We start from the raw sequence: 27012 nt of genomic DNA, 5'->3' as shown, positions 1-27012 counted from the left end.
ACACACACACACACACACACACACACACACACACACACACACACACACACACACACACACACACACACACACACACACACACACACACACACACACACACACACACACACACACACACCAAAAAGCTTACAACTGCCATGCTGATGTTTGATTTTTCCAGACACACAGAGGAGTCAGTGTGAAAGTAGAACTAACCCAGCTCTTTCATCAGGCTGCCAATAGAGTTGCAAGTTCAGGTCACCGCTCCCAACTCTTCTGACTGCAAGCAAGCTTCAAACGGCCGACCGCTAACGGGAAAATAAACTTGTCTCATTTTCCTTTGAAGTATAGTACAATTAGAGCAGCTTAGGTTTTTTTTAAAAAAAAAAAACTGTGAAATATATAATTCACATGCCACTTTAAAAAACTAAATGGCTGCCAGAAAAATGTCCCTTTCTGAGAAAGATGATTGCTTTTAAAACTATTGGGCTCCATACCTCAATACCTTTTTTAATGTCCAAATTGTTTTACCCTCTTTTCAAAAAAATAAAAAAATAAACATCTGTTTACTCACAGAAAATGGGAAAGAATTCAGTTTTCAGTTAACTTTAAAGCTGTAAATGGTCTGGTCTAACCTCATGGAATATATTTCCCGTCTTAATAGGCAGTGATGTAATGTTATAATGCTGCAGGACAACAGCAGCAAAGAGTCCCTGACTAAACATTTAGAAAATGCGTGGCATCCAGATAGGCGCCTCAGATAGCGGGCATGGTGGACGGAGAGGGAGAGACAGACGAGAGGATACGCTGAGACGGGTGAGACAAAAGGAGGAGGACGTAGGACTGGCTCTACTTAGCATGTTATGAGTCAAGGGTTCGCCAAGGGTCATGAGCTGCATGAATAAAACAAATCGTGTTCTCACATCCCTGTTTCAAACTCGAACATCCAGCAGTATGTTCCTCAGGGAATAGAGGAGGGTTTTTTAGGCTTATTCTGGCTCTTTGAGGAGATGCGCTGCATATTTCATAACCGTAAAACTTATTAAACTGGAGGTTGGGCACAAAGCAGATCGAATCTTTTAGCCCCAGTCCAGGCATATGAGCAATCATACTCTGGGTCTATATCATTGGTCTTGTGGCCCTTTTTTCACTTCAATAATCCAGCAGAAAATCATAAAATGTTTTTGCTGAAGATGTGCCATGCAAAACAAAAAAAAACAAAACAGACTAAAGCATATCTGTGGCCAAAGAGAGGGGTCCGGGAGAGCTTTAGCTTTGCTAGTCCACAGACGGTGTGACAAGCTGATTAAAATGCCCACAGACTGGGAGAGCTAGACCTCCACTCTCTATTCACTGGACCCAGGCATGTCGTCACGACAACGAAGGACAACAAAGGACTTTCTCAGGCTATTGAATGCTGTGAAAGAAGAGGCAGCCGTGTGTGTGTGTGTGTGTGTGTGTGTGTGTGTGTGTGTGTGTGTGTGTGTGTGTGTGTGTGTGTGTGTGTGTGTGTGTGTGTGTGCGTGCGTGCGTGCGTGCGAGACTTGGAGTGGAGATGTGGCTGTACAAGCCGTAGGTGGTAATGTATGCAGACCATCCACAAACAAATGAATCGGCATGCACGTCCCACTGCAGCCTCCTTAGCATTCTGCCACACAATGACCATACAAGCGCGTCCTCGATGACGTGATGCTTCATCCAAGCATATGGTCGGTCTGAATTCCAACCCGAAACTGGCACAGAGACACTTGCTTTGTCTTTTTGTAGACGGAATGCAAATGGATCTTTCTGTCCATTTGTTGTTATAACTTTTTCCTCTCTACTATGGTTACCGCTTTGGAAATGAAGGGAATAGATCTTGTGTATGTAACACTGGCTTTAGACCCCAAACAGTGCTGACATATTACTATGACACACAGAATCTATGCTTATTTGTTCTATATTAGAAATAAGTACAAGTCAAAAAAATTGAAAATATCATTTATTTGTGTAGCACTTTTCACAGACAAAGTCACAAAGTAGGAGGGAAGGAAGATTTGGAGAACACCGGAGCCACATATTAAAAAGGCTGAAGCTAAAAACACCATACAAGATGAAAAGACAATACACTATGAAGTACAGAAAATACTTAAGATGCAGACCAGGTGCACACAGGTTACCCAAACGCCTGTCTAAAAAGGAATGTCTTTCACTGTGTTTGAAAATGATCCACAGAGTTGGCAGACCGTAACAGAGCAGGAAGAACATTAAGTTAAGAATGAAAGAGTTATCATTATGAAACAAAAATATATAACATTTATATTGAAAGTACATGTTTTCTCAATTCAGATAGATTAATTGCTTACACCCTATTACCTATGCTCTTTATTGTAGTCTGCATCCCTGGGAGTTTACATCAAACAAGACTTTCTGTCCTGTAAGCAAACATAGGCTGTACTTGCAACAACGTTTAAAAAAAAAAAAAAGTAATCGGTTTAATTATGTTTTTGCTTTGTCATCCATCCCTCCCTTTTTCTCACGTTGTCATTCCCGACTGGCTGACTCTCCTACGGGAGGCCAGAAAGCTGAGGCCTGTAATTGTGGCAGGATTTTGTTGGCTGCTCTCCACACTGCTGTGGTCCAGCCCTGTCAGCAGAGGTTCCTTCTGAGGATCTGACCGCCCGACACTTAACACACTCCATCTCACACACGCTCACACACAAGACAACGGAAGCACGCAACCTGCAGCGGCTCACAAAAGCATTTGTCACTATTATCATCTTAGTTTAACTATATGTCCTGTCTCAGTTTTAGTTTGCAATGTAGACAGGCTGTGCTCTGGAGACGACATATTCCCATCAAACTATATTCAAACATGCACTTTTGGATTTAAAGCAGACCTACTTATTAAGTGGTCATATTTTACTGCCCTCTGGGGCCGCTTGGGTCCCACAGCCGATTGCCCGTCCCTGGTTAAAAAGTTAAATTGAGCCTCAGCTGCTATTGTCAATCAATCTCTCTCTCCGTCTCATTAAGTCCGTCCGCCCCCTGCTTCCTCTTGACTGCTCTTTGATCCTTTTGCCTGTTGAATGTTGAACTGAAGAATTACAGCAGCATCAGTTCCAGTCTGTCATATTTTCATGACGGCACTAGCCTCCCCTCCTTTCAAAGCAGCCCAGGTCAGAAGGTCAAAGCTTTTGTCGTCATATGCTGAGAGGAACCAGTTACACCTTACAATGAAAATGTCAGTCTGATGTCCCCTGAGATTGCCATCCATATAACATTAAATGTAAATATTTTGCACACAATCACTATAATAAGGATTCCAAATTAGCGGTAAGTGAAAATATATGATGCTATGGTACAACTAAAATATACATAAGAACAAAAACAAAGCTCAGTTCATGATTATGAAATGCTATTTCCTCATTCGAGTTAATGTTTCTAGAGGACATCGGTATTACATTTTTCATTTTTTTTTTTAATAAATTAAGTTAAGTATATTTCCTAATGGCAAATTTCATTTTTCATGTCACTGACCCCCCCAAAATATTCCATGAAGGTGACCTGGTTCAAGGGTTCTGGTGTCGTGGGTGGTGCCTCATTAACAGCGCACTTGCTGAGCCATGGTTAACATTATGGTGTCACCTGTGCCTTCGTCAATGACATGACAAATTGTCTGGTTGTGAAAATAGTTGTATCACTTGTCTTTGACTTTTCTCAGCAACATCAGCAACTGCCAGCTTGGTAGCTTGTTCATGTTGGTTACACCAAGCACAGAGGAAGACTGCATGTGTTTATGCACTTCAGAGTTTTTTTTTTTTTTTTTTTTTTTAAGAAGCATCTTTAGAATCACAACTCTGATGATGTAACTCTGAACTAAGCAGCTAGCTGCTGGTTAAACTCTGGCTCAGGCATGTGTAGCTAAGTAAAGAGAGGCTGTCGTGCATTCATACAGCTGGGAGTTGGGAAAATGTCCCATCTGGGAACGTCCCACTTCCGAGTTAAGAGCGTTTACAAACAAGCAACATCTGGCAGCACCAAGAAAATGTGGTCTATTTGTGCTGTCAAAATCGTAGACTGTAAACAAAAGTCAACGCAGCTTCCAGGTCTGAAAAAATGAGGCCTTTGCAGAAGTGCCTTAAGCTGCTATAACATCGAGTGCTGCGAGAGGTTGGCTCCAAAAAGCCTCCAGCTCCACAGACTTCCATTCAGCTTGATAATAGTCTAAAATAGTCTGTTCATTTATTCCACTAGTTATTTCGGTGTTGTTCCGGTTCCAACTATTAGTTTTCTGGTGGTCCATCTGGAAATAAACCTGTCCTTTATTAGATATTAGGCCTCAAAAAGCTGTTCATAAACCAATAGGTGATGTCACTATCGGTTGGTCAGAACCCAGAAAAGTGACAAACAACCTCGTCACCGTCCATATACACCAATACAGAACGACATGGAGTTTAGGAGGTTGATATTAATTATACACTGCATTTCCACACATTTTGATGTCCTGCTGTTTTTAACATTAACACAACTAATTTGCGGTTGTGAAGCTTAGTTCGTCACCGTCTGACCTTGCCTTAATCCTGGTTAATCCAAATTTGGGTGAAGAGGTGGTGTATGGGTGGAGCTGAGGCAGGCCGAATGAGGTCTTATTGCTGAAACCAGCACCTTGTAGAATCGCTGTCTGTATAGCTTTGGCTGACAGTCTGTGGCTGAAACCTGTCAGCTCGCCACACACACATGTCACTCAAAGCAGCCCCAGCCCAGCATAACTTTTAATTTGAATACATTTCAAATGGTTAACTTTTTTAAAGAAACACTTCCCTACAGTTGTCATGAAAGGGGACATTACACATAAAGACCAGAACTGTTTTTTGTACCAGGCTATGAACATGTTTATTTCCACTGTAACCTCATTAACGCACTGTTGGTGGCTGTGCATTGCTTACTTGCTTTTAGCTGGCTGTTACCGAATTACTTTGGCATTGTTGTAGCTCGAGCTAAGAGGCGCTCGCTTGATATACTTGGTGTCAGTCACTGATCTTGCTATAAAATTAAAATTCTGCTATTTCATAACACTAGACTTTTCAAAATTTCATTTTTAAAGGAAAATATATACCATAAAAAAGACAGCAAAAACTGTTATGGAGAAACAAAAATACATTTTCATTCCTTAATGATGAGTTCAGCTTTTTCACAACTAGTAAGACATGCATGGGTGTTAATAATGACAAATGATAGTGGTGCTATTCAGATGTTACAGTCCATCATCAGTTTTAATATTTATACCCAAGCTTTTCCTACTGTGACATCTCAAAATATCCTCTATAAATGCCTGTTTAATGATCACTTTCACATTGGCACACTGATGATTTGCATTAGCATCGTGAATGGCTTTTTGGCCTCCACTGATTGTCCACTTTGTTAATAAGCTGCTGTGGTGAATGATAATAGAGATAATGGAAGCTCATCAGTAATAGTTTACAGCAGACGTAAAACCGTAGCTCTTACAGTGGACCTCAGGTCGTGCGTGACACGCTGTACCAAGCAGCTAGCTTTAACACCTGCTTTTCCCGGGGAGAGCACTACTGTCTCCGGGGTGAAAGGATCCTGTCATAAAACGGGCTAAGTGAGTGCATGTGTGTGCACATGATAGATGTGTGTGTGTAGACTCTCTTTTTAAGGGAAGTGGCTTTTATCCTGTGTCCGTTCAGCGCAGCCACTTGGTCAGGGAGCTGTGAAAGGGACACTATTCCCCCCAGCAGCAGACAGAGAGGCCCTTCAGCACACCGGAGGGGGAGACAGAGAGAGAGACCCTCTGTGTCTGCATGAGAACTGAGGGGAAAGAGACGGCCATTGACCCTAAAGAAAGCGACGGAAATGGAGAATGGCCAAACATGTGTACATCTGCCTCTCATAATATTAGTGATCTAAACATACTGATGGTAACTGATCTCGAAAGTAGAGACACCCAAGCAGCAATTACACTGCATGTCGACATACTTGCTGGATGTAAATGCCAATTGGTACTGACATGTAGGGTGTCATCACACCTCCATGTTGTTGTTTGCAGAAGTAGGTAGGCTTTCCATGCATTTTGTTGTGTTTTGGTTCACACTCGGAGATTTGTTCCCTTATTGTCCCATTTGGTTGAAGTTTCACTGGCAGAAAGGGGTCCACGTATGTTAGACTCCAGTTGTTCTGACTTTAAGGGCTTCTCTGTTCTCCTCTTTTGTGCTCACAATGTTTGGGTCTGGTATTACCATGCTTAGTCATAGTATACTTTATTACAGCAGGCTGGTGACAGTTATCAATTTATTTGAATTCAGTCACAGTTTTAAGTGCTCTTTGGGAGGCATAATAGTAACTCTCCTCGCATTTGTTTTCGGTTTAACTTAAAGAAGCTAATAAATATCCACAGCATAGGTTTTTTCATTTTTAGTCAAGCTTCAAATTTTACTTGTTGATTGCTCTTCTGCAATAATGTTTTTACATTCTTTCATTTACTGCAGTGCACATTCTCATAGAACTGGAGTTACATCCAGGTACTATCTGTGTACAAATAGGATGCTGTGCAGTTGCTGTTTTCCTCTATTCAACGTAGAGAGAGTGGTATTTGTAGGTTTTATCACTGCTCACTGTGTGTTATTGAAAAGTAGCAGATTACTGAGTCTTTCTTCAACTTCTTTTGCATTGTCTTCACTGATTAAAAACCTTCCCCAGCAGTAGAAACTTGCAGGAGGAAATACAACAAACACTGCAACTGTATTTTCAGTTGTTTTTTTTTACACTGACATGCATGGCAGCTCTTTCCACTCCCTTCTTTTAAACCAATTCAAAGTATTTACTGTCAATTTGATGTGCCTGTTCTGTATATTCTCACTGGTAGCCCAGCTGTGTGCGGTCACTGAAAGCTTTGCTGATCTCAAACAGACCCTTTTGCTACTCCCTCCACTGCCCTCCCTGGATGGGATCCACAGATGCTACTATTGCAGAGCCCGGGGCGAGACGACAGCCGACCCACCACAACATAACAATGCGAGGCAGTGCTCCGTGGCTCTGGGCCCAGTGTCCCCTCACTGTCCCTGTGCTGTTGACCTCACATATTTTATGGGGTCTTAGGCGTTCAGCGGGCTGTCACGGCTCATTAGGAGCTTTAGAAATGAACTTGCCCAGCCGACTCTCTCAGTGATGAATAAACTTGGACAGAGAGAGAAAGCGAGACAGATAGGAATGGGTAGGGCAAAAGTTCACAAATGAGACCACATTCTGGGAAGTTTATAGAGGTCTGTACTTGTTGGCACACACACCCTTATATATAGTATATCAACATTCATCCTGCTGTTGAGCGGGTCGAGCTGTTCATCCCGCCTTCAGCAGCCAAAACAAACCAAAAGAAATTCATTATTCAGGGTTTTAGAAAAACTGTTTCAGTGGCTTTTCCATGCTGACAGGACCAACATTCTGAGGAAATCACTTGTTTTTAACTTTGCTTGCATCTGAATATTTACTCCATAATTGTTATGCAACCATCCTTTCCCCTCCCCAATTCAGTTGACAGTCTAATGGCCCACCAGAGGATATTTATAACTTGTTGCACTGTGCTCCATGGCCGAACTTGCCGCATACCAGACACAACTGATGAACTCTGGAGATTGTTGGTGAAACAGCATGGGAGAAATTGCCCCTCTACTCCTCTAAAGGCTGGTATCTGTGTTACTACCAAACACTTCTACGGGACAAGTAAAAGTCGATGTTTCACTTTAGTAGACTGCAGCCAATAACTAAGTGTGGTGAATAAAGATGACGCTCTAGGGCAGGAAACTTTTACAAGAATAATGCATTTTTACTTGGCTATTATTTGGTTAAATAGCTTAAAAGTAAGCACAAACAAATGGATGATGACAGAAAAAAAACTAATCCAAGTTAAAGAGTGGTCATTTACATGATGGATGCAGTGAAAATGTTGCATATCCTTAAAAGGTCTTGCATGTCAAGAGAAATATCCCAAATTGGACCTCCCCTTCTTGTCTTGTACATCAACTACAGCTGTGTTTCTCATGTCTCCAGTCTTCCCCATACTTTTCCACTTTGTCCCACACCACAGTCATCCAGTCTGATCTCATGGTAGCTCTTAGGAAGCCATCATTGCTGGTTGGTAGGAGGAAGTTCCCATGCTTATAAATACATAGACTGCGTCATGTTGGCCGGTCAAAGAGCAGGTGAGGACGCCTGCTCAGAGAAGCAGTGAGTCTAGAATTGTTCCCAGGCTCTCTGTTACAGAGGCGGCACAAGGATGAAAATATCCAGTCTAACAAGTTGTTAGCCCTACGTTGAGGCACTGACTGTTTTTAGTTATTTACAGATGAATTGGATCTACTGAATACAAGTGGACTTGCTTCAGCACGGTATCTTATTCCATTCAGCTGTAAAATAAATGTTTCTGCCATCTTGAAGTGAGACTTTTGAAACAAGAAATACCACAATCTTCCTTATATCGAGAACATTTTCATTTATAATTCATAAAATGCAGAAATCATTAGCAGTGAGCTTCCATATTCTCATACACTCAGACAGTCATTGTTGTAGAGCGAACATCAGTTGGCTGACTTAATGACTCCTCTTCACTTATGTGCACTGGTACATTAAAGCATTTACCATTAACCTGTATAAAGTAGCTTGTAACTGCAATGACGTGTTCAGATGGTTCAGAAAATCACAGGGTTTTGCTTCAGTATATGAGATCCATAAGGCTACAGGTATTTTCACACCTGAAAGTCCCAACTAAGGTCTGAACCAAGGTTCATGTTTTTGTTACAGTGTATACATCTGTTCCAGATAGGTTTGGTTACACAGTGCAATTTTTGCGAGTGCACAAAATAACTGTACGACATACTTCCCTCCATTCCTATGCTTGATATTGATTGGTCTGTAGACGGTGTGCATCTGACTTTGGCGTGTTCAATTCAGCTGGTAGCCTTTTCCGTTTGAACGGAGAGAAGAGAATAAAGAGATTAGGCATTTTGCGGACCGCAGGAACTATTTTACAGTTCTAAGAACAGTTAGGCTGGGGTTCCCCTTTTTTTGTATGTCCTCTCAGGTGGAACTTAAACCTATTTAAGTAAATTGTGTGGTACTTCTCAGCTTCTACCGCTGGGTACAATATACAATAGGAACTGCGGTGACCGAAGTGCAGTGTTTGGTCAAACACAGTAGCACAGGTAACCGATTAAAAGGTTAAAACACCTTGTAAACAGTAAGCTACTGGAATGAAGCCGTCTAAAACAACAGAGGAAAATGTTTCAAATGAAGGCTTACAAAACTGAAAATGGACCGATAACAAAGTTCAGGCTTTATTAAGTCTGTATGCATTGGAGGAAATACAGCGTGACTTTGATTCGAAGAAGACAAGTAGCAAATGTCGCTTGTTTACGTCGTGCTAAGTGGGCATGCAGTGCTATTTGTTAAAATGCCAAAGGGCACATGTGAGGCCCTTGGACGTGCGCGAGCGCACAGCTCTTTTCTAGGGTGTAACCCCTGTTCCCACGGTGACGTGTCAATAATGTATATTTTTTTTAATAAAATCAGCAAGAGAATTCAGAGGTTTTTAATAGTTGTTCTGGATTACTCATCTGAAGCAGTCAGACTTCAGTCACAACACGTTCCTGCAAGTGTTTCACAATAACAGCCTTTTTGGGAAATGAGGTGTTTCTCTAAAAAAACGCCTCTGGGGCTTTGGACATGTTGAGTTTGTATTAACACGTAATGCAGTAACTGACAGTGCAAATGGTAGCAGATTATAACAAGGCTTCAAGTTGATATCGTGAATTAGTTAGTACATCTTAAATGTAATTAGGATAAATTTGACCATTCAATTTGTTTTCATTGGCTCTCATGAATAACATACGCTTTGATTCTTCAAACACGTCGAACATGGATTTCAACCAGATCAAGAAAACTAAAAACTTTGTCCTCACTGGGAGGAAAAAAAAGTGTCTGAGCATCATTCCGGTGCGCTACGGCAGAACTATGGTTCCAAATCATTTCAGAGTTCTTACTGACGGTTGTGAATGCAAACTGGAAAAAACCCTTAGAACCTATTTCATTCTAGGGGGGGAACTCTCTAGAGGATAGTTTCTCTCAAGAAAGTCCTTAGAACTGTTTGGTCCAAAAACACCTATCAATTCCGTTGCCTCTAGTTCCATGTTACTTTTGCTAATTAGCACCAAACACCAAGCTCAGCTGTGGCTCATGGGACAGTCATTTTGTCATATTGGAATATTCGTGTTAAGGTTGACATTAATGTCTGGCCCAAATTGTGTTGCAATCCATCCAGCAGTTGTCAAGACATTTAGCTAAAAAAAACAAAAAAATGCCAACTTCCTATTGGAGCTAAGTTTGGATCACCAAAATTTCCGACATTGCCTCTTGCCCACCATTCTTTTTAGCTATGCTGTTTAAGTGGGTAAAAACAACTTGTATGTGACAGGTCAGCAGATTTGACTCAATAAAACATGAGGCACCATGAATTTGTTTGTTTTATATATATATTTCATAAAGACTCTTTCTCCTGTCTCAGAGGACTGTGTGCATTTTCAGCCTTGTTTAACAGACTATACTGGCCACTCCTCCGCTGAGACACACACACACACACACACACACACACACACACACACACACACACACACACACACACACACACACACACACACACACACACACACACACACACACACACACACACACTAGACTCAAATCCTGTGACAGTGGGCGTGGAGGTTACTTCTTATTATACTTCTTATTCTGCTCATGAATAAGTAAAGAGGAGGCCTGAGACACACACTCACCCACTTTCCAGACACATGCACCTGCTCCTGGATGGCCCCTGGTTATGTACAAATGCACACGCGCACACACACACCACACCCACTCAGAGATTCCCGGTCTCGTCCTTTGAACCCCGCTCTTCTTTGTTCTGATTGCAGCCCCAGGGGGTAGACAGTTAGGTGAGATGGCACTGCATGTCTAATGTCTTAGCAATCTATTCGCACTTCAAGGTAATGGTGCAAAATATTGCTTTTTTTCCCCCTTCTATATATCACACTCTTGTCGAGACAAAGATTTTATTTCTCTATCATTACACCAAGTGTTGGGGCATTAATAATACTTGTGAGTGCTTAGAGTCAGTGTCCTTCATATCCCCAGTTTAAGGTTTGCTCCGCACACAATGATGCACAAGAGTTACGTATTCATTTCTATGTGACCTTTCTCAGCGAGGTCAGTGAAAGGTCTGAGGAACCAGTTCAATAATTAAAGAGGTTTTATCTCTGAAGCGAAGGCTCTCAGTGTCCACCAACCACTTTCCTCAGAGGTGTTGAGTGATGGCTGTGCAAATGGGAAATGAGAGTTGTTGTTTTTGAATGTTCCAGCTGTAAGGGATACCGTGGCTGCTGGTGTTTCCACTCCGATGAATACACTCTGCATAGTGGTGAAGTTATAAACACTATGCGAGTGTTCATATACTAAGTGCCGTGACATTTTAAGATTAATATAATAAGAGATTCATCTTGATTCTTGCTTGTCTGTCTATGACTCATCTCACTCTCGCTTGCTCTCTAGTTTGTAAACAAATTAATAATCCTGTGTTACTTCCATTTGCAGACACAGAGGAACAGACTGGGATATGATTCCAGGTGAAAAGGCAAAGGAAGTCTTCAGCTTAACAAAGAACATAAATGGTAAGATGTTACATTGTATTGCCATTGTATTGGATGGAAAAAAATTCCCCTCGGGGATTAATAAAGTATATACCTACCTACCTACCTACCAGAAGTGTATTATTTGAACCTTGCAAACTGCACTTCAAGAATATGCTATGGTTTTGTCAATTAATTTTGAATAAAAGACCAAAACCAAGAATGTGTTAGTCCAACTGAATACTTCCCAACTGCCCGAACCTCTCTGTGGCCCTCGGGCCCAATGCATTTGTTTCTTCAACTGACTTTTCTAGTGAATCTTGAAAAAGACCCTTGGATATATATATCACTTCTACAACAACTGGGCACTGCTTCTTTAAGTAGATGTTACTCAAGTAGGAGTAGACAGTACATTTGGAGATGGGTTTGTTGTACTAGCAAGTATTTACACCGCCCGGATGGTGTAAATAAGATGATTGACTCAAAATAAACTGCAGAGTCAGTGTTTAGCAGTGTGGCTGACTGATGTTTTTAATAGATTCATGTTTGAACAGTGCAGGAAAAAAAGGTATATCAGCCTCCATTCATTGGTGGTTTTGATCATTTAATTGTATTTGCTGACATAAGAAAGAGAGTTATCCTTTAATAAATTATGTCAAACTGAAGTGAATATTAATAAGAGCCAGCGAGGAAAAAAAAACACTTTCCTTGCTAGCTTAAACTCTAAAGAGTTTCTCACCACATCATTATTCTCAGCTTAAACCTAAGCGCTCTAAAACTCTTAAACATGCACTATGCTCAACTATATGCATGTAGCTTTTAGACTTATTAAAGATTGGTGTTTAACTTCAAGCATCTGCGAGTGCAGACCTCTAACCCTGCTTTTTTCTCCTCAGAGTATTTGCCATGCTACATGGGAAGGCTCTAAACTCCACCCTGGTCTTGCTCCTCATCCTCATCGTCATCACCTTTGCCACAGCCCGCGGTCGCTCCTACCCCCGGTTTTCTCGCAATGATACGGAATTCCAGCATCTGGTGCTCCACCCAGATCCTTCTGTGGGGACAGTGTATGTGGGGGCCAGGGACCACCTCTTCCAGCTGGATGGATCAGATGGACTTCGGCTTGAGCAAGAGGAGACCACCGGTCCAGTGAGCGACAGCAAAGACTGCCTCCCCCCGGTCACTGAATTCAACTGTCCCCAGGCCAGAAGAACCAGTAATCACAACAAATTACTGCTGGTGGACCCAAAGGCATTGGAGCTGATCACCTGCGGCAGCGTCCACCAGGGCACCTGCCAGAAACGCAGCCTGGCATCAATCAGAAAGGTTCGCTTCTCCACTGAGAGGCCTGTGGATACGCAGTATGTGGCGGCCAATGATCCATCTGTGTCCACCGTGGGGCTGGTGGTGGGGCTTCGTGGTGGGGAAAGGACGGTGATGTATGTGGGCCGGGGATACACCGCCAGCCACCCACCCATCTCCACCCGCCACCTTTCATCAGAACCTGTCTTTTCCTACGAGGAGACAGCTAAGCTAGCCGTCGCTGGGCGTCTGTCGGAATATGACCATCATTTTGTGACTGCGTTTACACGACGCTCGTATGTGTACTTTTTGTTTTACCGCCGTGACATCAAGTCCGTATCGAGGGAATACCGGACGTATGCTGCTCGAGTCTGCCTGGAAGACACCTCCTACTATTCATACGTGGAAGTTCCTCTCTTGTGCCGTTTGCCATCCTCTCCCTCCAGGACTTATAACCTGCTCCAGGCAGCCCAGGTACTTCTGTTTGTTGAGTCAAAACATCATGACCACCCATGTCCACCTGTTTGTCCTTCTCATGCCACCAAAAACAGCTGAAACCAGCCAAAGAATAGACATTACAAGATGTCTGAACATGCTCTGTGGTATCTGGCACCGAGACAGTAGCTGCAGATCCTTTAAGTTTTGAAACTGTGATGTGTATCCACCACAGATCAGACTTGTTCCAGCACATCCCTAGTTCATGGTTTGCCTCTATTTGGAGGACTGTTGGTAGCTACTCACCATGTCTGACCAAGTGCAGTCCACAAGTCTTTTCAGAGATGCTTCAACCCATCCATTTGTCCCTGAGGGTTTGGCCCTTATCGATTTCTCCTGTATTTACATGTTGACCATAAGATCCAACTTTTCATTGACTGTGTAAGATGTCCCTGACCTTGACATGTGCCTCTGTTACAAGACAATCAATATGAATCAATTTGCTTCATCTTTGAGTGGTCATAATGTTTTGGCTCATCAGTGTATGTTTCTCTAAATGATATCAGGGTACCTGGAAATGCTCGCTTTGTCGAGGCAACAGCTCATAATGTTGTTGAATTTCAGCGTGCGTGAATCTCAAACCTTGCTTTTATAAATGGGTTTAAATCAAGGCTACACTGATGCCAGCTGTGTTTAACGTTCTTGAGTTTTTCTCCCACGCCTTTGTTGCAACAGGTGGGACAAGGTGTCGGCCTGCAAGGCGAGGATCTGCTGGGAGTCTTCTCCACCCACCTCAGCTCCACAAACAACAATCCCTTGGATACCTCAGCTCTGTGCATTTTCCCTCTGGATGAGCTCGACAGACACATCGACTCCACCCGTGATCTCTGCTACACCCAAGATGGGCGGGTGGAGGGAAGAGGAGAGGTGGCCTACATAGAGTACGAGGTCAAGTCCAGCTGTGCCAACCTGCCCCCGGTAAGGATACAGAAGATGAAGGAAGAGAAGGGCAAACATTTTGGGGATTAAGCATCAGTAGTTGAAGCTTACTTTTTTCTTGGAAGAAAAGCAAATATTTTGGAATTGTGGGATTTTAAAACAATGATTCTGTCAATAACATGCTCATATGAGCTTCTTTAAATGACTCTTCCTCCCAGAGAGGACTGTGTTTTCAGTTTTGTATTGCTCTGTGCTTTTTATAGCATGGATACAGGCTTTACAGTCATTACATTAAAGCTATGTATCATTTAGGATGTATTCCCTGATGTCTACCTGTACCTCAAGTATATTGACTCATTTGGCTCAAGTTTTCTGAGGAAAATAAAACAGATACAATGTGCAGCCAAATAACAAGGAATGACCGGACTGGCTAAATAAAAGGAAAAAGTAGTGGCTTCAGATAATGGATGGATAAAAGTCTAGTAATGAGGCCCTTGTCTTAAAGCCCTGAGCTCGCAGATGACCCAGGAGTAGCTTTGCCGAGTTGCAGCTATCGAGGCACCCCCTCCTCCGCCCTGTAGCCGCTCAGGTCCTCCCAGCCCTCACAACCATTTAATGGGTTCGTTTGGGATCAATAAAGCAAACTAACCCCGGATCATCTGTGCTGCTGCCTAATGAGCTCTGACAAGAAAGGATAGGAGTTCTCCTGAAACCCACTGACGGAGAGAGTGAGGGAAAGGGGGAGGAAACGGAAACATGAGAAAAGAAAGACTAGCGAAGAGAACGACAGTAAGAAAGAAGAGAAGAATCTAGAGGAAGAAAATGAGACATGGGGAGGAAAGAGATGAATAAAGGAAGAGGAAGTATTAGATCACAGTTCCCCTTCCAACAATGATAAGCCATCTTATTTTATTAATAAACAAACTCTGAGCAGACTAAAAAAAGATGCTCCTCCTTCAAGGCCAATTATCTGGAGTCAAAGCGCAGAGACCTACTGAAAAGCAAACTATAAGAGGATGTTGGTCGTCTTAGAGAGAGCCTGCTTTAATCTATGTTGCAATCCTCTTAAAATTAATTAAGAAGATTCAAAGACTCTGAGGCAATAGTAGGAATCTAAACTTGTTAGTCTGAAGCTTGTGTTTACAAAAGAACACAACAAATCTTTCCAAATGGATTGTGATCAACATAAGACGGATATAAAAAAAATCAAAAGATGACAGCGATAAAACTGTTTGCATTTCCCTAAGGACAAAGCAGCTAAAAAAAAACCTTTCTATCCTGTCACATGTTGTAGAATACCCTGAAGGCGTATCCCTGTGGCTCTGATCACACCCCAAGTCCGATGGCAAGCCGAGCACCACTGGAAGCTAAAGCCGCTTGGCACACCTCATCTGCCCGTCTCACAGCTGTGGCAGTCAGTGTCAGAGAGGGACACAGCATCGCCTTCCTGGGAGACTCCAAAGGGACTCTTCACAAGGTAGCTCACACATTAACATGCTTTTATTTTTAGTTTCTGTAGGGCCCTGGAGAGCCTCTCCCAGCATGCACCGGACGGAAGGCAGGGAGACACCCCTGACTCATCACCAGTAATATAAACATGTTTAGACCATTGGGAAACTTCTTATTAGGGCAGTGTTCTGATTTTCCAGTCACTGCAGGCACACAAGCGTCAGGGCTTAACTAATACTGTGTCCATACAGCCCTGCCCTTGTGGCTCTAACTCTCTGCTTGGCCCATGAATCATATCCTAGCAAAGCAAACACACCTTGCACCACCTAAAAACATTTGAATCCAATTTCAGACATGTTTTTATTAGCCAAGTTCCCATATACTTCTGCATCACTATGTGACTACAGCCTGGATAAGTCCCATCATTCTGACACCCACCCTGTTCCAACATACACAGACCAGCATACCACCATGATCCCATCCTTAATGCATTTGCTTTTTGTTCTGCGGACTGCAGCGTGTGATTGTTGGAGACTTTAATGCATTTTTTAGTTAATACTTTAAAGCAGTGCCAGTTGTTTTTTTTGGGGGGGAAGAAAACTGATGGAATGTTTTGCCCAGAATGGATGTCTGACGGGGGTCTCACCTTGTTTGTCGAGGTCTTTTCACTGTTGTCCAAAAACGGAAGCGTATCACCACCTTTTGAACATCTACATAGATGTGATAAGTTACGTGAAGGCATCAAGATAAGAGGATTGTAGACATAACTCTGCTGAGAGGTATTCGTATAGTAAGCCTGTTTTGCGGTGTGTGTGTGTGTGTGTGTGTGTGGGAGGGTGGGGGGGTTACCAGTCTAAATACTTTTAGGTAGCAGATAAAAGCAGCACTTCATGTAGCTATCTGAATTAAGCTATTGTAACAGGATTATTGTTTCACAGCAGGAAACATTCCACAGCATCCAGATACCGGACTGTGAGTGTGTGTACATGTGGTTAAGTCAAAGACAAAAGGTGGCCACTCATAATAAATGTAATACTCCAGTAGTAAAAAAATATTTAGAACTATGCCCGTGTGTTTTCTTGCCTAGATTTAGATGAGGAGATTGATAACACTCTCACGTTGGTACACTATGGAGATTGAGCTTGGAGTTGTTAATCTTAGCTGAGCACGAAGACTGGACATATAAGCATGGAAAACACACCAACCACCACTTTAGGACTTTGTTTAAGTCATACACAAAGTAAAATGTTAAAATGCTTAATTCTGGGTTTATGAAGAGATGTATGCTGGAACTAATATTTTTCATTCACTAATGTTCTTAAGTGAGAGTGATTTGTACTCTTATTTTTAGATTTTGGAGGGAGCCAGGCTAACCAATCACCCTCTGGCTCGAGCGTCGTAGTTGGACACAGACATGAATAGAATTGAATATTTAATCTAGCTCTTGGCAAAAAAGAGATTGAGATTGAAAGATTGATTATCCCAAATCTGGATTTATTCTTTTAAGATTAGGATAAATCTGCTGTATTTAATGAAATCACTGCAAATCAATACCTGTATATTTATCAACCTACTTCTCACATGAGGAGCACAGGTATTGTTGTTTGAAGACATTTTGTGTATAGGCAAGAAGGCATCTTTGAAGGATAGGTTCATATTTATTTCAAGTCCGACATAATGCACATCAAGGCCGGTATGGACAGGAGGACTGATTACAGTAACACTCCCAGTGTTAATATAGGCAAATATGACGGGCAAAACAAAATACTGCCTAAATGTTTAGAAGTCACAGAGCATTACAGAACAACTTCCCATGCCGTTATGTGTTGAGTGCATCCTCTTAATGGGACGACTAATTCTCCATTTTGTTCACAGTGATCTCATTAACATGAGGTAACATGAGAGTTTGAAGGCCTGGGAATCACTTAAGCCAGAGGTGTCTTCCTGTGCTTCATATTAGATTTGACTGTGCGATAATCTCATTCATGGCCACTTCTGCTGCACTCCTGCGCACGTGTAATTTGATTTGTGTTTGAGTTGTAAAACGAAGAAGGTATTTCTTTTTCTTGTGTTATTTTTCTTTTTTGCCAGCCTTTCCTTTTGGTCTTGCATTGTGAGGAATTTAGCCCTGTTAAAAATGCTTGTCCTGGAAATATAAATCCAATGCTAGTGATATTTCTTACATATTATAAGTACCACAATTTCTGGAGTATCATCTGTTTTTTTCCGGTGTAATATTCCAGGTATATCTTGGTCAAGATGGCATGGTGGATGTATACGCGAACACAACAATCCATCCCAACTCCCCCATTAACAGTGACCTTTTACTGGATCAGAATGGAGCACACATCTACGTCATGTCCAAATCTACCGTAAGTCTACAAAGAATGCTGTTACACAGTTTTGGATAGTTGCAGGTTTTATTTTTCATGTGTTTTAATGTTCAAAATACTGAACAGATCTAAAACCGGCCGCAGCCTTTTTGGTGAGTCTCCCCATTCAACCTCTCACCCAGATGTCTCCATCCACGAGACTGAACATGGCTTGTCATTCATCGTCAGACAATTTATCGTTTGTCAGAGTTTTTCAGGCTTTGATACTTCCTCAAGCTGTGTCTCTCTCACTGAAAAAGAGGATAAAAGAATAAGAATCAAAGAGTATAAAAGAAAACAGAGAGGCCAGCTGGCTGTCAAGGTCAAAGGTCACACACCACTGTGATGAGTACAACAGTGAGCAGGAGGTGTTAGGTCGGACATAACAATGGTATTGATCAGAGAAAGTGGCCTGCATTGTGTTGGCACACTCCCTGCAGAGCGTGTGTGGGTAGCTATAGATGCTGATAAATGGATGTGGGAAACCACAAGTCTATACACCGAATGGCTTGTGTCAGTCCTGAACCACTGAACACCTTCATCTCATGTAGAACTGCAGCCTCAAGTTTCATTTAACAAGTATTGGGAAGGCTACCTTAAAAATGTAATAAGTCACAGGTTAATAGTTACCCCGGTAAAATAATGGCTAATGTAACTATTTGGAATTCTTTAATAAAGTAATGTTACTTCTTACATTTGATTACTTCACGATTACTTACCTAACAAATGTTTTAAATTGGACCATAAATCTGAAAAGTCCTAAGAAAATAAATTCTAACTAGGCGGTGTAAACATCACAACACTATTAGACTTCTTCAATATAATTTGAATTAAGATTGGAATGTTTTGATTTTAAAGCACTGCCACAAAAATAAATCACAAGTATGTAGTTCACAACTGACTCCAGTCAAGGAAAAATGTTCCCATAACCTCAAACCAAGTCTGCATTCAGGCCAACTCCATGCTGAGTGATGATACATCTAGCAGCAGGGCTGGGTACTGTTCACAGTTGTCGACACTGGTTCTGAATGAGTCTTTTTAAATATCTCTTTGTTTTATCCGACGACACGGCCAACCGTCTTGGGGTGGTTGGCAGACGAGAGGCAGTGCAAATTAAAGCAAAAGAACCAATCAAAAACAAGCCTAAGAATTTGAGCACATATTGCCAAATTAATGGAGCCTGTCGAGATGCAGACTAAAGCCATTGCTGTGTGTAGAACTACACATACCGTAACTTGCATGTGTGCGCAAAGCCAAGTAGCCTCTGCTTTTTTTCATTTAATTTTTTTCTAAATAATACTTAGCTGAGTGCACATAAAGAAGATATGTTAATATGAAACCTCTCTCATTTATAACCAAAAGAAAAAACTAAACATCCATGATCAATTTAGGAGTTGAAAGTTCTAGAAAAAAATCAAATTAACTTTGTGAAGCAACGGCTATGTAGCTGTGAACTAGCATCATCACACACAAGCACTAAGTTACAGACAAGCTCAAATACTGAAAAAGAAAGTATCATAAAGAGGATATATAATAGACTCTCTTGCCATTCGTGGCTGAAAAAATGTGAATGATAACCGTGAATGTCACGCAACCTCGGTCGAACAACATAACTGGAAGTGGATGGACTGCTTTGTCAGTTTATCGTACTGATCTCGTAAGATGGGCGGGTGGAGGGAAGAGGAGAGGTGGCCTACATAGAGTACGAGGTCAAGTCCAGCTGTGCCAACCTGCCCCCGGTAAGGATACAGAAGATGAAGGAAGAGAAGGGCAAACATTTTGGGGATTAAGCATCAATAGTTGAAGCTTACTTTTTTCTTGGAAGAAAAGCAAATATTTTGGAGATGCGGGATTTTAAAACAATGATTCTGTCAATAACATGCTCATACTGTTAACTTTCAGTTAAGTTCAAATCTAAAAAAAAAAAGTTTCAATAAAGTAATATTGGTCCTAGTTAGCGCATTGACATGAAAGAAACTGTCATGAAATAATGATTAAAGGTAATTTAATATTGTTTTACTAATAATTATGATTTTGCAAAGCAATAAACAAAGTGAGCTTTACATGAGGCGTGAAGGATAAATAATGACATTTAAGCAAAGTAACAATTAAGCAATGATCATTCAGCATACTTAGTTAGTGTCAAGCGTAAGTTATGAAGTTGTGGTTGGGAATCATAGAAAATCCATGGCACATGGGAAGTTAAAAGTCCTTTTATAAGGGCTTGTGTATTCATGAGGGAGTCACATTTCTTTAAATTGTTAACCACACTGACACACTGACTGAATGAGTTGTGTGATGTCAAGCTAGTGAGTTTCTGAAATGTAAAATAGTAATACAGCAGTCCTGTCTCGGTTTACTCTTTCTGAAAGCCATTTGGAATATTTGATGCTTAATTAAATACAGAAAACTATTACACAGTAGGCTCGACCAAATCAACCAAAATTAGGCTTTGTTCTTACCCTCACTTATCTGTCATTTCCAGGTAGAGAAGCGTCCAGTGGCAGAATGTGGAGATCACATGGACTGTCAGTCTTGTCTGTCTGCCAAAGACCCCTATTGTGGTTGGTGTGTCCTGGAGGGAAGGTGAGTCAGTATGCACTTGTTTTTGTAAAAAGAAAAAAAGTTCATAGATAAGTAAATAATGAATCATCACTGCTCCTCTCCTGTAACACTTCTGTGGGGTTTCAGGTGTGGCCAGCAGTGGGAGTGCCAGCGAGGGTCTGTACAGGGTCAGTGGTTGTGGAGTTTCAACCAGATGCAGCAGTGCCTCAGTATCCAGCACCTCAGCCTCTACAACATCAGCCGCGGGGTGAAAACTGATGTAAGACAGGGGAAAGAGTGGGTTGCAAATGGGAGCAATGCACTAGAATATTTTGCTATGTGCCTTTTGCAGTCGAGTTTTAGTCCTCGAAGATTTCCGAGTTAAACCCTCAGTGGGTAGATTTTAAAAGCACCACTTTAAATGCTTAAACTCTTTTTCTCGCTTTTCTGTCTTTTTCCCTTCTTTTTCTTTACGTGTCCTTTTCTCTTCAGATCACAGTGTCAGTTGAGGGCCTCCCCAGTCTAAATCAAGGAGAGACCTACTCTTGCTTTTTCCAGGACACAGAAACTCCTGCCTTTCTCACTACCACTGGTGTTGTATGCTCCACCCCTGATGCCAGCAATCTGCCCCCAATTGGCCATGGAGATGGTGAGTGTTCAGTTAGGAACTGCTTAAAATGTTTCAGTAAATTTTCTTTTTTAAATCTTTACTTCAGGACAAGTCATTTGAACTTAAATTCACACCAAAACAGTACTTTAATGCTTATAAGAATAACCAGGGCTGGGTATTCTTTTAATGGCATCGACTAAATTGTTTCAATAATATCTACTATTAAAAAATGCCTTGCCGTTCGGTACCAAAATTTGACACATATAATACATTCACACCAACACGTTGCCAATTTATGACGCATAACTTTTTCTCTGTTTATGTAGGAGTAAATATCATCAGCGTCAGTGAGCCCACACTGTGTTTATCATAGTAGCCTCGAATTGGGCGGCTCGCCCACATAGATACAAATCAGTCAGCTGAGGGAAATTTTACATAAAAATTGCTGATTTCACATTTTGCAAACTAATATTTGGCCACATACCCATCTGGGGTACATGAGCTGTAGTAACTGAGGCTTCTTTGGGCAGCTGGCTAGTTAGCATTTACTGATGGCATGTGAGGTGTTCAGGAGATATAGGTAATTGTAGCTACAGAAAATCTGGGTTAAATTTAATAACTGCAGGAAAACTGAAGATTTGCCCTGTAGTCTGTAATAGTTTTCTCTTTTACTATCAAAGTCAAGGTATCAATATCAGTAACCAAACATTTTTGGAATGATTCCTTGTCCTAAGAATGACAAGCATTTGACATAACATTTTTCATCAGATGTATTGAGGCTGACTTGCATGCTGACATCTGATTTTGCTCTTATGCAGAGTTTGTAATGGTGACCCTGTCGCTGCGTTTCATAAACGTGACGGTAGCAGAGACAGAATTCACCTTCTACAACTGCAGCTTGGTCCAGCAGCTCTCTGGACGCAGGCCGTAAGTACACGCACACACATCTCATCACTCAACACATTATTAAATCTAATTTAGTGAAATACATTACATGTAAGCATGTTTATCAAAGTGTTTTGAGCTTATTGCTTCTGAATGAATACTTGTTTGTACATTAGAGGCCAGACTAATGATGGTTAGATCTTGTGCCTAACCTACTGTGATTGTTTGAATAAATTCAAGATTCCCAAACATGTTAATTCTTGCTGTGGTGCAAGTGAACAGAACATCAGAGTATAGATAATACAGTGGTGGTTATTGTTGTTGGGCTTTCACATGGTTTTACTGTCACAAATTATTATCATGATTTCTTTTGTTGTCCTGCTCTGTGTGCTGCTAGATGCCAAGGTTGCGTTAGCAGTCGCTGGGGGTGTAACTGGTGCATCCATCAGCATGTCTGCACACACACACACACCTGCAGCCAAGGATTCACCATCTACAACCAAAATGTGAGTGCACACTAAGTCTAAAAAGGAAGGCTTATCAATTGCATTGAGAAATGTTTATATGCCAATTGATCTCAGGGGCTGGAGAAAGCACTGTGACTGAAAAGCACTGGGTCTGTCTTGCTGATCATTTATCATACTGCTTTGTGCATCATACTGCAGTATTTAGTCTGTGCATGCATTGTTTTGTCATGTTTGATGTTTTTCTATTTGCCTTAGTTGTGTTTTTTTAATTATTTTTTTTTACCATGAACCCTTTTTTTTATGTCACTCATAAGTTACTTTTTAATGTTCCTGCATACCCTTGTGTTTTATCCTAATTTTGTCTCCCCACGCTTTTTTTCTTGTCCCCTCCTTTCCTTGCTCATTCACTTGTGCTACTCCATCGTCAAGTTCAAACAGCCAACACCCACCATCCCCCCACCCACCAGCAAACCGACCCCTTCATCTACTGTCGCAACTGCAACAACAACAACAACAACAACAACAACAACAGCAGCAGCAGCAACAACAACAACCACTACAACAACACAGCCACCACCCACAGAGACATCTGCCCCCACCACAGCAGCTGTCCCATCGACTAACACCACAGTGACACCCACCACCACCCGTAATGCTGAATCCACCACACCAGTTACCCTCCCCACAACTTCCCCCTTTGTCAGGACCTCCGCCCAGGCCACCACTATACACACCGACGTCCCCACCACAGCCGGTTCCCTCTCCGATATGGAGGGAACAACAACAACAAGAGGTTTTTCAAAAGATGAGGGCACCTTAAATATCACTGATGAAACTCCCCACACTACATTACCCAGCAGCACTAGTGGCCAGATAGACCCTCACCTGAGAGTTTTAGAGCAATCAGGTGAAGCGGTGGGCTTTTCCTCTGCGATAAGTTCGACTACTGCCAGTGAAGTGGCCCTTTTTACACACCGTGCTATCGACGACGACGACGACAAAGAAGCCGTTTCTCTGGCCACCTCTGAAGAGAATGACTCACCTCCGTGGCTGAATGGGTGGGAGGAACGACAGGGAAAGACTGAGGCAGATTCTGCAACAGAGTCATCTGTTGTTCTCATCTCTACACAATCACCTGAAACAGTTATTGACCTCAACACTCAATCTGCAACAAACGTCCAATCTGATTCTTCAACTGACTTTTATTTTATGGTGAGTTTGGAACCCGTGTGTGGAATCAGTGCAGAAACATTGCTCAGAACACCACAATACACTGCTTTAATCAACAGTTTATTCACTTATTTGCTTTTTTTGCAATGAGAGCAAAAGGAAAGGTTTAATACCAATATCTGTTCAATGTGACGCTACATTTAGCTGGCAGTTACCTTATCTTTACATAAAGACTGCAGGCAGTGGGGAATGTAGCTGGCGTGACTGTCCAAACAACAAAATTCAATACCTCAACATGTCTCAAACTGTTTTAACTACCAGGTGATATCTATTTCGGTTCATCTGTTGAAGAGAGCCAGGCCAACTATTCGCCATATTTCTAGTATTTATGCTAAGCTAACCTAGTTTTCTCTTCCTGCATATTTACCAGACAGATATGAGAATGGTTGTCTCACTTAACTCCCAACAAAAAAAAATATTTAAGTTGCATTTCCTAAATATTTTAAAGGATTACTTTAAGTAATACTGTTTATTTTATCTGTGAAGATTAAATATGGGATAGTATATATATCTTTTTTTTTAAGTGTGATTATGTGATGGAGTTTTGGGTGTATTACCTTTAGTACATTTTCCACAATAGACCAGTAACTGTCAGGTAAAATTACTTGTCTGTTAAAGGAGTTTGGTGGTTTGCAAGACAGGGATATAAAAGCTTCAGTTCACTGTCAGAAACAGTTAACTGACGCAAGATGAATGTGAACATATTCTAAATATGACGTAAACTTAAACTGATTCGAATGCAGTTCCTCTTAAAGGCTCGACTGTCTACAAAACCAGCAAATTATGTGATGTGAAGACGCAATTCAGCAATGTAGACATTAACCTGGCAGTTATTATTGACTTGTCTACCCTCTCCATATCATATCTGTTCACCTCATTCAGTGTTAGCTATAGATATTTATATTTACTAACCCAGGACATTTCCTCTGCAAGCTAAGGGACATCTGATCAGACGTTTTGTAAGAAGTGAATTCCCTTCTTGTGTTGTACTTGTATGTCGTATATTTTGTTGCTGGGATGTTTTTTGGTTTCGGCTGTCACGCATTTTGTTTGGATTTCAGGTATAAGGTGTGTTTGCATGATTTCATGGGAGGGGAATGCTGGCTGGTGTAATGTTTTGGTTTGGATAATTTAATGTCAGAGATACATTTTCTTGGTTCAAGCTGCTTAACCCCTTAGTTAAACTAAATAGCAACCATTCAGTGAAACTCATGACCGTGCCCCTGTGAATTAAATTAGCAAATTTGTTTTATGAAAATCAATGTGAAAGAACCTGAACATTTTAAGACATCTTTGGGAAGACCCGGAACAACAGATGTGCAGTGGAAGTCCACCACAAGTGGTCATTATTATCACATTTAATTCAATTCAATTAAACTTTATTTATATAGCGCCAAATCACAATGCAGGTTATTTCATGGCACTTAACACATTAAAGTCCTTACAGCAGAACTTTACAGCATCATACAGAGAAACCCAACAATTCAACAATTCCCACATAAGCAAGGAGGGAAAAAAACCCTCTTCTTTAAGGGAGAAAATCCTCCAACAGAGGGAAGGAAAAACTCCCTCTTAACAGGAAGAAACCTCCAACAGAACCAGGCTCAGAGGTGGGCTGCCATCTGCCTCGACCGGTTTGGTGTGAGAGGAGAGCATAGAGAGAAAAGGACAGCATAAAGATACAAGAGAAGAACTGTTGGTGGAGACAACAAGCGCAGGGCCGAGACATGCAGCTCCATGATGGGACATCTACAAAAGAAAGAAGATAAACTACGCGAGCGAAGGAACTGAATGGAGATAACAGATAATAAGCAAAAACTATGGGAGAGAAAAATATGGTGAGGTATGAGTCAGTTAAAGAGTAGGAGGAAAGAAAAGAAGCTCAGTGTGTAACGAGGTCCCCCAGCAGCCTCGGCCTATAACAGCATAACTAAGGGTTGGTTCAGGTCTACCTGAGCCAGCCCTAACTATAGGCTTTATCAAAAAGGAACGTTTTGAGTCTCATCTTAAAGCTAGAGAGGGTTTCTGCCCCTCGAACACAAACTGGGAGCTGGTTCCACAGGAGAGGAGCCTGAAAACTGAAGGCTCTGCCTCCCATTCTACTTCTGTAAACTCTAGGAACCACAAGTAGACCAGCGTACTGAGAGCGAAGTGCTCTGCTAGGATTATATGGTTCTATAAGATCTCTAAGATATGATGGAGCCTGGTCATGTAGGGCTTTGTAAGTCATCAAGAGAATTTTAAATTCTATTCTTGATTTCACAGGAAGCCAGTGAAGAGAAGCTAAAACTGGAGAAATATGATCTCTCTTGCTAAATCCCGTCAGTACTTTTGCTGCAGCATTTTGGATCAGCTGCAGGGTTTTTAATGAGTAATTTGGACATCCTAACAGCAAGGAATTACAATAATCCATCCTAGAAGTAACAAATGCATGAATTAGTTTTTCTGCGTCACGCTGTTGAAGGATTTTCCTGATTTTATTAATATTACGTAGATGAAAGAAGGCAGTTCTGGAGATTTGCTTTATATGGTGGCTAAAGGACAAATCCTCATCAAATATGACTCCAGCAAAGCTGTGAGGAACCTTGGAGGCCAGCCAAATGAGCAGGATCCTGATGTAGGTCTGTATAGTATGGCTACGTTTTCTCATGAATATATCTTTCTCATCATCTTTTGTAATGTGTCATCAGGAATGCCCATGTGTGGAGAAAGTTCAGGACTCTTCTCTCCTCCCTGTCAATGTGGAGAGGAAGATCACTCTGGTGGGACAGCACCTCAACCTGTTTCAGGTAATGTAACCAACCACAGGGTTAACTGCTCTTTTTATCTGCAGTGCAAGATTACTCGCCTAAAAAGATGCGATATTCAAGGAATGTTCCTCTTCAGGTCGGATAACGTTATCTAAAAACATTCTAAAACATTCTAACAATACGTCAAGATTGTTAACACAAAATATGTATTACATGTTTTTGAAGCATGTTATCCTACTCTGAATTTATACCACTGTGGTATAGTGGGGGGAAAAAAAAACATGCTACCAAAAACATTTTAAGCATTATGGCATAATGTTGAAAATATTATACATTTTCAATTCTATTCTATTTATATAGTGCCAAATCACAACA

General features: G+C 41.5%; 1 protein-coding gene across 2 annotated transcripts in view; it reads left to right on the top strand.

The window, feature by feature from the left end:
* The window catches only part of plxnb1a (plexin b1a), a 71554-nt gene that overhangs the window by 21503 nt on the left and 23039 nt on the right, over window positions 1–27012 (top strand). The window contains exons 2-13 of one of the 2 annotated variants that reach the window (XM_069694060.1): window positions 11620–11696; window positions 12551–13430; window positions 14127–14369; window positions 15625–15807; window positions 18023–18151; window positions 20637–20737; window positions 20843–20975; window positions 21188–21344; window positions 22124–22232; window positions 22588–22696; window positions 23087–23869; window positions 26578–26676. In XM_069694060.1, coding sequence (XP_069550161.1) covers window positions 12561–13430; window positions 14127–14369; window positions 15625–15807; window positions 18023–18151; window positions 20637–20737; window positions 20843–20975; window positions 21188–21344; window positions 22124–22232; window positions 22588–22696; window positions 23087–23869; window positions 26578–26676 — 2916 coding nt within the window. In that variant the 5' untranslated portion in view covers window positions 11620–11696; window positions 12551–12560. The remainder of the gene's footprint in view (window positions 1–11619; window positions 11697–12550; window positions 13431–14126; window positions 14370–15624; window positions 15808–18022; window positions 18152–20636; window positions 20738–20842; window positions 20976–21187; window positions 21345–22123; window positions 22233–22587; window positions 22697–23086; window positions 23870–26577; window positions 26677–27012) is intronic. The other variant, XM_069694061.1, reaches the window with a different exon arrangement.

The sequence above is a fragment of the Brachyistius frenatus genome, unplaced genomic scaffold, assembly GCF_029030835.1.
Source record: "Brachyistius frenatus isolate BFR_SWC_R1_liver_20210118 unplaced genomic scaffold, ASM2903083v1 Contig_16, whole genome shotgun sequence".
Lineage (NCBI taxonomy): Eukaryota > Metazoa > Chordata > Actinopteri > Embiotocidae > Brachyistius > Brachyistius frenatus.
The sequence above is the reverse complement of the archived record's forward strand: the minus strand, read 5'-3'. Positions and strand labels throughout refer to the sequence as shown.